A 10,153-nucleotide genomic window follows, 5' to 3' on the forward strand; every position below is an offset into this window, starting at 1 on the left:
ATATATATATATATATATATATATATATATATATATATATATAAACTTAAACAACTTACTTAATATCTATCAAAAGCTTTTTACGAATATCCGGCGTTATATCGCATTCATCTAGAGCAGTTGGATCAGTGATAGCTTTCTTAAAAATATCAAACGCCGCTCCTTTTCTCTTCAATTTTCTGTCGAAATACCATGCTGTTTTATCATATAGCTCTTCCAGTTGCTCTTCGGAATCATAACCCAATTGGTCGGCTACATGCCGAAGGATACTAAAATTGTGAAATTAGCGGATATTGTTTAACTTATATAATCAAAAATTAGGTCCATCATCATCATTATAATCAAAAATTAGGGTTAGAGAAAAATAAGTAATGCAATTTTTATTATATTTCATCAATTTTTAAAAACTTTAGAAAGCTGACAGTACCAATCCTTCCGACATAAGAGAAAGAATGCTGCAATTTATTATTAAATTATTAATACTGTAAACCAGCAAACCAAGAAAGCACATCGATAAAACACCACAGATCAACGTATGCTAGCATCTTAATGGATCCGAAAAAGGATGGACTTTAGGGTCAAGCAATTCCGATGATTAATATAAGAAAACACCTCTGCCGTTCAATATCATTCATTAAGACAACAGAATTTGTGCAAGGCTACTTTCACCAGACAGTTCACTTACAATGTATCGAGAAGCTTAAGTAAAAACTAGGAAATTAAACAACAATTTCACCAATTGGGTCACTTACCTATTGACAGCTTTAGCTTTAGCGAACCGCTCCTCACATTGTATCGAATCCTTCGAATAAACTCGTCTCTTCGATAAATCAATATAACCTTTCTCCTTATCAACACGTATAACAACAACACACTCATTTCGACCAACTCGGATTAACTTATTTACTGAACGGATACGTCGACGTGAAAGCTCTGATAGCAATATCATACCTTCTGCAATATATTGACATTAACTAATTAAAATACTTAAATAAGTAGGTGTAGTGCAGAATTTAGAAATATCTTGATATTACTATTACTATCTTCGATGCTTCGCCATAGTTAGACAATAACGCTTCAGCAGTTACTTACAATAATACAATAGGTTTAAACGATTCGTGATCCATCGTTGCATCGTCAAATTCCCCTCATTATACACTTGAATTTTGTAGAAAATACCAAAAAGCAAATAATACTGATATTATTTTGGAATATACCTATATTATTATATTCCAATAGCGATACGTATGCGCCCATCTCAGCGATTTGGCGTATATTTACCATAACCGTATCCTCCACATCCGGAAATTGATTTGCATAAAATCGACAAGACAAGGGCATTTTGCTTTTCACAAATCCAAATTGTTTTTCCTGGAAGCGCATGAATAAATAACATTTATAATACGATAATAATCATATTCTTTCAAATTCCTTTCCAAATTCAAAATATTCAAGGAACACGATTTAGTTTTTCCCTTACTACTCCCACATATCTATCAATCCAAAAAATTTCTCAGCTCTGCATCGAAAAGCACGAACTAAGTGGAATGAATCCTAATCAGCTTGCAATATCATAACAACAACTTCAATATGACAGGACGAAATATTTTACATATTCCTTTTTAGTTTAGATAAATTGGTTTTATTTTCGCATAATCTTGTGCCTATTCCGGACGCAACATAGGCATTGATATAAATCAGGTTAAGATTCGATTTCAGTGCATCTGAAACACCAATTCAATAAAAGGTTTCAAAATATAAAATATATCAGCAGTTAATTAACCGCTCTAAGTATTGAAAAATAAAGCAAAATGCAAAAATTTTATAAAACTATGCAAAATAAGAAAGTAGGAACATAACAAATTCATAACAACAGTAACAAAATAAAATCAAGTACAAGAACCGTAGCACTAATAGTACTAATACCAGAAGGAATAAAAAGTTGAATAATCTGCATGATATACTAGTTACGAAATACCACTTAAACAAAGAAAATTTAATTTTGCTATATTGCTGGTATATTCATGAGTACATTCTGGTTATTCGGCAAATACACAACATTTCGGGACTTCGCCATCCTTTCGGCTATTTCTTCCGCAGCTTCAATTTTCCGTAGTTCGATTAAGCCATCACCAGCTTCTTTGAATGCCTGTAACAATATCATTAATACCATCCATAATTCACTAAATCATAGCATTCTTGTCAAAACATGAGAACAAATAACTGTTTGGGAACAGTTTCCAAGAGCCAATTTGTGTTATTATGGGAATTTTAAACCTTTCAAAACTGCTGTTACTAGATGTGAATCTCATAAAAATCAAAGTCACTGCGCTGGGATGTCTCGCAACGAAATATATAAGAAAAATGCATACATAATTAATATACAAACACATAAATTCCTTACCTGAGCTAGAAGTTTGGCAGCCTGTGCATCACCTTCTGCAGTTGTTACAGCTGCAATTTTCATCTGTTCTGCTGTTTCGACGAGATAACGAGCTTTTTCAGCTTCTTGCTGTGCCACCTGTTTCATCTCTACAGCCTCTGTAAATTCCCGTCCAAAAGATAAATGCGTCTGAAAAATTTTTATGGATTTTAGAAACTATGAAACGTACAGAAACTACAACTGAATTCTGAAGCATAGAAAACTACATAATCGTTGTGCTATTGATAGGACTTTCCGATCAGTTATTTTACTGTAACACTCAGTAATGGCAGAATGGTGGATACCACTGTGCTTTTGCTGTTGTATGCAGAATGAAGGAATAAACTTGCATTCTCTGGCATCGACCGATCACTAACCTTCTGTTATTACGACTAGTGAATTTCATATTATATAAAAAAACTTCATCAGACTCACAATGGCAATGTCATCTAATAAAATGCCGAACTGTTTGGCTCTTTCCGATAATTCAAGCGAAACTCTATGACTGACACTTTCTCGTTGTGTGATCATTTCATGTGCATCGAACTGAGCCTGAAATTGAACATGAATGTTTCAATGATGGCATGATTTTTAAAAGCAAATTTCCTCGGAAGAAGTAGAGAAAAATTATGTATTTTTAAGATGAAAAAATGATAATAAGCGAAAAACTAATATATTCTGGCAAATAATCTTAGCGCAATAATAACAGCACATATGGCAGCAGGCCAAATGCGGAAGATTTAACAAGTCTGATTGGAGGGAATATTCCAGTACCTTTTGGGAAACTCACTTATAAAAGTAATTAGTTTTTATGCTGTTATTTTGTTGAAAAACAAATTGCGTCTTCAACGTTCAACAATAACAAACAAAAATAGCGCTAATGCTTTAAAAACATTACTTACAACGACAGCTTTTAAAACTTCATTTGTAATTGAAGGTAGTACTCTCTCTGCATAGTCACGTCCAATGTTCAAATATATATTTGGTAACTTGCTCGGTTCGGGTCGATGCAAAATCCTCAATGTTATTTGCACATTTTGCAGATCTAAAATAAAATTGATAACACCTTCCATTCTTATAAGGAATGAATAACCCTCAAAGTTGTCTGAAAGTTTCTAATAGTAATGGAAAAAATTTACATACTATTAGAAACTCCCGTACTACCACAAGAATTTATTCATTCCTTTTGAGTGCTCTTTATTTTTTCAAATTTATTTTGAAATTCCTAAAGCCTTCTTCTGAGAAAAAGAAAAAGAAAAAACACTCTACCTTTACTTCCTGTAATCGTGGAGACAACTCGTGGGGTTGAACGAATATCAAAAATAATTGGTTTTTGGATTCCTGGAATCAGCATATGTGTCCCTTCACCGAGAACGTTAGGTTTTACTCCAGTAAAGCGATCGAAGATTACAGCTCGTTGTCCACCATCGACTGTAATAACAGAGGATTTATTTATGATTTTTTATTTCTTAAATTCTCACAAAAACCTATTGAGTTATTCTTGAAAAACACCACTTATATTTCAAAACCTTTATATGTGATAGCTGCACCACCCTCAGTAAATAGAGAAACAAACTAATGCTTCTAACTTTTTACTGTTTTCTTTATCCTTTTTAACTCATTGATTTCTCAACATTTGCCTGTTTAATATTCCATTCCTTGAGAATTTAATTGAAATATTACATTGAATTTTATTTGAAACATTATTATTTATATATTGAAGTATTTTATTTGAAATATTAATCACTGATACAAAAAAGTGCTTGAATAAATGAAGCTTTCGAACTAAGTTCCTAAAATTTGCTAAACTTTTAATTAAGCAATGAATTTATGCAGTCGTCAATAGTACTGATGCCTAAGAGATGATTTTATTGAACACAAAGTGTATTATCCGCCTAAACATGAGCGTAAATTAATGTTCGACTATTTAGTTAGTCGCTTGATTATAAGATTACCACCATTCAGTACTTAACATTTATTTCCACCACAAAGCAGTAGAATTTAGTACTCTATTTCTTAGCTGCCCACTGACAAAACACTAATGAAGCATGTAAAGCCAAAAAAAAACAAACCATTATACAACGCCTTCGATACCACTCCGGCACCAATAGCCACCGTAGCTCCAAGTTGGATTAAACGCTTCATCAATTTCTCTCCCACTGCTGCCATTTTTCTTTTTTTTTCCTTCTCTACAACAAAAGCTAATTATCATTAATTGAAATCATGAGTGATGCAATCTGGTTCACCTGAAAAGACCTAACTCAGTTAACAACAGAAAATTATGACTTATAATACTTTTAACAATTAAAAATATACAATGATAATTCTCAAACCACAGCGTCTCTGATCTTTCTGGTCTTTCCATCTTTTACTATCTAATGAACTAGCATATATGAAAGTAAACAACTAATATAAACCGGAAAGATACTACCCGTTTCATAAAAAAGCTATTTTTGTCTGGTAATTGATGAGGAGAAATTATATATGTTATTTTAGGTTTAAAGTCAAATGCCAAGCTGCCAATTGTGAGTGTAAAAACTTTGTAAGCATCATAAAGATCAAAATGACTTGAATGATTGCATAACAGATAAAGCAATCGAAAACAATGATGTGCTCCAGAAAGAGAGAGAGAAAAAGTACCCCTAAAAATACAATGGCAGGTGTTTGGGGATTCTTCACAGAGAGAAATAAATGGATGATTTTCGGAAAATACGACAATTTGAGGTTGAGTGATTCTATGCAAATCATCAATAGTTAAGATTTGATAGTCTTCTAATAGTTAAGGTAAGAAATATCCAACCGGTGACTTCTACTCACTAGAGAGTAGAAAAATCGCTTGCAGAAAGGTTCATCGAAAGGAATGGATAAATTAGCCCTAACAGAGAGAATTCATTTTATTCATGTTAAAACTGCTAATACTGATAGTGGTATGTAATAAAACTTTCTGAGAAGCCAATCTAGACAATGACCTTCATCATGAGAGCTTAGCCGTATTGTGACTAAAGGTCATCTGCGAGATGTTTTACATACACATTCAAATACACTTTAATATATTGTTATCATATATTATCAGTTGAGATTTTAAACAAATAAAAAGAATTTCTCGGAAAAGTCCATCCAATCGTTTTACTTAGCCAAGCATAGGTCAGAACGAATGTACGTAGAGACAACCAAATACTTTTTTAGCCTGGGATTTCATTTTCATATTTCTGGTCTGAAACGGTGCAATGCATTGGTTTTTGGGATGTTAAATTAGGCAGTGGATGGGTTATCTCAGGTGTAGCGCTGGAATTGTACCTCTTGCCTGACTTGCATTTTAGGTTCACCATTTATGGTACCTTATTTGGCTTCTTACCTTCGCATGTTATGTCCTAACATCGTACGTGTGGGCCTAAATGTCCCAGGAATTATGCATTATGTAACTTTATCCTCCTATTATTTTATGCAATCTGCTCATTAATAAAAGCATCAGTATTAGCAGCTTTTTGGTCAAGCTTGAAGTAATCTGCAAAGGAGTGAAATCGATTCTTTGGTAACTTATTTTTCTTTTGCAAGATTTAGATGGCCACATCAAAGAAGAAGACAAGGAAACTAAGAGGTCATGTATCGCACGGACACGGACGTATTGGGAAACATCGTAAACATCCAGGTGGTAGAGGTAATGCCGGTGGACAACATCATCACCGCATCAACTTCGACAAATACCATCCGGGTTATTTTGGAAAGGTTTCATTATTGCTTATTTTTGCAGAGTATTTTATCATCTTCTTTCGTGCTGTTAAGATTTACATTCCACTTCTCCATGACAATCCTTTTGTTTGAGGAAGATGGGGACAGTTTTCTCTTTTCCACCTACAACTTTTTCTTTTTCCTTTTTCATATTTTGTTTTGGTCTTGTTTGAGAAATAAGCAGACTTTATTCGAACTTCTAACAGTTGAGACGCAAATAATTATCGAATGGATTATACATGACGGGTTAAATGCTTGCACCGGAAATTTAGGAATGACTGGGTGGTAATACAGATCATCTGCTTATAGATCATATTTTTTGCATATTTTAATATTATTTGTGATACATTAAATAATTCTTTTAGGTTGGTATGCGAAATTATCATGTGAGACGTAATCGATTGTACTGCCCGACGGTGAACGTTGATAAGCTGTGGTCACTGGTATCGGAGAATTTGCGGAAAGTTTATGCGGAAAGGAAAGATAAGGCACCAGTAATTGATGTAGTTCGAGCTGGTTATTTCAAAGTTCTTGGCAAAGGTCTTTTGCCGAAACAGCCCGTTATAGTTAAAGCGAAATATTTCTCACATTCTGCTGAACAGAAAATCAAGGCAGTAGGCGGTGCATGTGTATTGGTCGCATGAAAATTTTAATGCCTTTTCGCTCTGTATTTGTTATTGTTTCAATAAGATTAAATATTATTATTTGAAAACGGTTGTCGGAATTAGTCGTTTATTCGACATACTTTTATTTATCACTGTTAATTATATGTTTAAGTTTGGTAGGATGAAATAGATTTAAATGTTTGCAGTTCATTCTTGAAATTGAAAATTAGGGTGCCGATCCTTTAACGTGGTCAGCCGCTCTTGCGGTTTTACGTGGTCAGGTATTAGGAATACTCATATTTTAGAAAATATGGGCCTGCATCTGATGAGTGGAGTTTTCCTTTTTTTTTCGGAATTTTCGAATTTCAGTAAAATAGAGGAAAATAGATTATCGATTTAAATGAGTTTTTCTTTGAATGTTACTTCAGACATAGTGCATTGTTCTCAAATAGAGCTAAGGCTTGATAGCGACGTGCACTTGCTAAAGAGGGAAAATGGCAAATCAGGAACTGGCATGCGTTTATGCAGCACTTATTTTGCAAGATGATGAAGTTGCAATTACTGGTGATAAGATCTCAACGATCTTGAAGGCTGCACATGTTGATGTGGAACCATTCTGGCCAGGATTGTTTGCTAAAGCTCTGGATGGAATTGACGTGAAGGTACGTATGGTAGTTTGTGGTTTTTGTTATTACCGTTTTAATTTTCAAGAGGGAGAGGAGTGGTCGTGGAAGTCGTTGTTTTTCAATGAAAATTTTGCGTTTTATGAGAGCAGCGGGGCCAGGTGAGATTATATCTTTGTTTTTTTTTTTAAAAAAAACAGCCCAGGGATTCCTGATTTACGTTGTCAAAATTCCTAGATTTTGTTGTCATTATGCACTGTGATATTTTCAGTCATTGATAACTAACATCAGTTCAAGTATTGGTAGTGCTGGTGGTGCAGCAACAGGAGCAGCAGCACCTTCTGCAGCAGCAGCAGTAGCACCTGCTGCAGCACCTGAAGAGAAGAAAGAGGATAAGAAGAAGGAAGAGCCAAAAGAGGAGTCAGATGATGATATGGGTTTTGGTCTTTTCGACTAAATGACTTCTCATAAAGCGTATTTTGTATGCTTGTACTGTTGCTGTTTTGAGTCGCAAATTTGTTTATTTTTCTACTTTTCACTTCAATGGTAAAATTTCACACAAGCATCATTTGGAAGTAGAACCTATCCTGCAAGGCACAAGTATTAGAAACTCACAAATCACATTTCAAAAAGAATGAGCTGGCTGTATGGAAGGATTGGCCGTAATGCATGATTAGAATTCATTTTTCAAGTCAAGCGAAATTATAGAAAGGGTGGAGGAGGGGGTATGTTTTCCATTCATTGAGTTATTGCAATTGGATAATACTGCATTGAGTTTCAGTTCAGAGAAATGTTGGTTTATACTGATATCTTTTGTTAGAAAGTTCACTGTTGAAATTTAGAGGCGTGAAGTTATCCTTAGAGAGGTAGCTGAACTCTGTGGGTCGTTAGGTCCACAAGTGCACCACTTATGGAATATTTGACAAAGGAAGTATGAGATCAAATCTAAAGGCTATTCTAAATTCCAAGAGAAGAATGTTGGTGGATAATTTCCGCATAACTTTCTACCTAAATTGTTTTTTACAGTGCTCACAAATATGAGAGGTAGACATCATGCAGATTATCCGCATTTTTGGTTTGACAAATACCCGTGATTGAAATATTTTGTAAGGAAAAACCATAGTGCGTTTTAGACATTAAGGCACGGGATTTCAGAAAAAATTTAAATTGAGTCAGTCCTGCTGCGAATTGATCGAACAGGACGCTTTAATCGTCCCTTCGGCATAACTGTTATCGGCACAAGCTGAGTAATACGGACGGGTTTTGATATCGATTGTAAGTCTCCTGAAAGCTATTTGCAAGTCTGAAATATTCGGTAAAGTTCAGGACAAAACTTAGCCAAAGTATAAAGCACAAGGTTATTGAAATTATATCTTCACAATTAAATTCTGGAAGATGAGTCCAGAATAACCTAGTAATTCAAAGAAGTGAAGTTTAAATACACTAATTTATCCTCTGTTATCGATATGAGCATTACCATTCATCCCGAATGTTTCATCCGTTTGTACACCGGTTGTCTTTTTCGAAACTTCCGATGACACTTCAAATATTTTCGGATTTCTCATCTTTACTGAATCAATGGAACCATGAGGTAAATCATCCGTTGGACTAATCATATTTCGTAGATACTGTAAATAATTATACTTGATATAATTATACTATACTACAAAATTTCCAAACTAATACATTCAAATAATACTAAACTTTTAAATTACCAAAAAAAAAAAAATTCAACCTTTTTCCGTTTACTTTCTCCATTTTCAGTTTCCGAATTGATTATTGATTTTTGAGATGGAACAATCGTTGTGCGATTTTGTTGCCTACCATATTCTATTATTGCTGTACCTGGATCATTTATTTTCTCCTCCTCAGAAGTAGTTGAACTGGAAAAGATAATGTAATATAGTAATTAGCTTTTCAATACGGTAAATTATTTCATTTAAAGTTAAAAATGAAATTGAAAAAGAGGTAAATTCAACCTCTATCAATAAAAATCTCTCAAAAAGATTGGTTGTTATTCAATTATCGATCGATAGATAATACTTCCTCGGATTAATCTATCGCAAATAAAAATATTTAATAAGGTTATGATATGCTAATTTGTATGTATCAAGTTGGATAGATCATGATTAAGATTTAAAAATTAACTAAAAATTCTTTTGCATATAAGTTAGGCGTTATTAACCGTATAAAATTTGCATATGTGCTCTTTGTTTAATTGTATGCTAACAAAAAGTGTTTTATCAATAGCATTATGAGCTAACAAAAATGGCTAATATCCTTATAAAGGTAAAAATAATTCATGAAGGATGTATATATAAGTCATACAGATAGCTGAAGGATACTTTTTCCTTTCTTCTATTTTTCATATTATTATCCTTAGAATTTATTTTGTGCTAATATTTTAAAGCTTAAAGCTTAATGCTTAATTTAAAGCTTAATTTAATTTTAGTTTTAGCTTTTTAATTTTAATTTTGATTTAATTTTAATTTTAATTTCAATTTTAGTTTTTTTTAATTTTAGCCTTATTTAAAGCTTAATATTTTAAACTCATGTTTTATAATTTGTAATGATTATGGTATGCTAGTATTAATTTCACTTATCTAAAATTTAATTACCCAAAAAAAAAATTTAATTACCCAAATTTGTGGTGGGAAAAAAAGAGAAATTTGTAACTCTGTTACATTGTACCAAAAATTAATTTCAAGAATAATAAAAATTTTTATCATTTTAACTCTTTCTCTCCCTCTCTCTCTCTCTCTCTCTCTCTACAA

At 33.1% G+C, this 10,153-nt stretch overlaps 5 protein-coding genes across 5 annotated transcripts in view; 2 read left to right on the forward strand and 3 right to left on the reverse strand.

The window, feature by feature from the left end:
* Positions 1–1,377, reverse strand: part of LOAG_18898 (hypothetical protein) — a 3,989-nt gene extending 2,612 nt beyond the window's left edge. The window contains exons 1-3 of the mRNA XM_020451560.1: positions 1,218–1,377; positions 753–954; positions 60–269 (exon numbers count right to left, since the gene is read on the reverse strand). Coding sequence (XP_020304644.1) covers positions 60–269; positions 753–954; positions 1,218–1,341 — 536 coding nt within the window. The 5' untranslated portion in view covers positions 1,342–1,377. The remainder of the gene's footprint in view (positions 1–59; positions 270–752; positions 955–1,217) is intronic.
* A 455-nt stretch (positions 1,378–1,832) lies between these two features.
* Positions 1,833–4,609, reverse strand: LOAG_09558 (prohibitin complex protein 1). Its single transcript, XM_003145086.2, has 6 exons — positions 4,495–4,609; positions 3,692–3,853; positions 3,325–3,467; positions 2,858–2,974; positions 2,405–2,572; positions 1,833–2,149 (listed from the first exon to the last, which is right to left on the reverse strand). The coding sequence occupies exons 1-6, from the start codon at positions 4,589–4,591 to the stop codon at positions 2,006–2,008; spliced, it is 831 nt and encodes a 276-aa protein (XP_003145134.1). The 5' UTR covers positions 4,592–4,609; the 3' UTR covers positions 1,833–2,005.
* Positions 4,610–5,983: 1,374 nt separating this feature from the next.
* LOAG_09561 (60S ribosomal protein L27a) lies at positions 5,984–6,795 on the forward strand (the record flags this gene model as incomplete). Its single annotated transcript, XM_003145087.1, has 2 exons — positions 5,984–6,148; positions 6,517–6,795. The coding sequence occupies 2 exons, from the start codon at positions 5,984–5,986 to the stop codon at positions 6,793–6,795; spliced, it is 444 nt and encodes a 147-aa protein (XP_003145135.1).
* Positions 6,796–7,250: 455 nt separating this feature from the next.
* On the forward strand, positions 7,251–7,836 carry LOAG_09563 (acidic ribosomal protein 1; the record flags this gene model as incomplete). Its single annotated transcript, XM_003145088.1, has 2 exons — positions 7,251–7,418; positions 7,651–7,836. 2 exons carry the CDS (start codon positions 7,251–7,253, stop codon positions 7,834–7,836), a joined length of 354 nt encoding a protein of 117 aa, XP_003145136.1.
* A 537-nt stretch (positions 7,837–8,373) lies between these two features.
* Positions 8,374–9,241, reverse strand: LOAG_09564 (hypothetical protein). Its single transcript, XM_020447966.1, has 3 exons — positions 9,115–9,241; positions 8,857–9,007; positions 8,374–8,663 (listed from the first exon to the last, which is right to left on the reverse strand). The coding sequence occupies exons 2-3, from the start codon at positions 8,993–8,995 to the stop codon at positions 8,542–8,544; spliced, it is 261 nt and encodes an 86-aa protein (XP_020301855.1). The 5' UTR covers positions 8,996–9,007; positions 9,115–9,241; the 3' UTR covers positions 8,374–8,541.
* Positions 9,242–10,153: the final 912 nt, after the last annotated feature.

This window comes from Loa loa (genome assembly GCF_000183805.2).
Source record: "Loa loa unplaced genomic scaffold supercont3.652, whole genome shotgun sequence".
NCBI lineage: Eukaryota > Metazoa > Nematoda > Chromadorea > Rhabditida > Onchocercidae > Loa > Loa loa.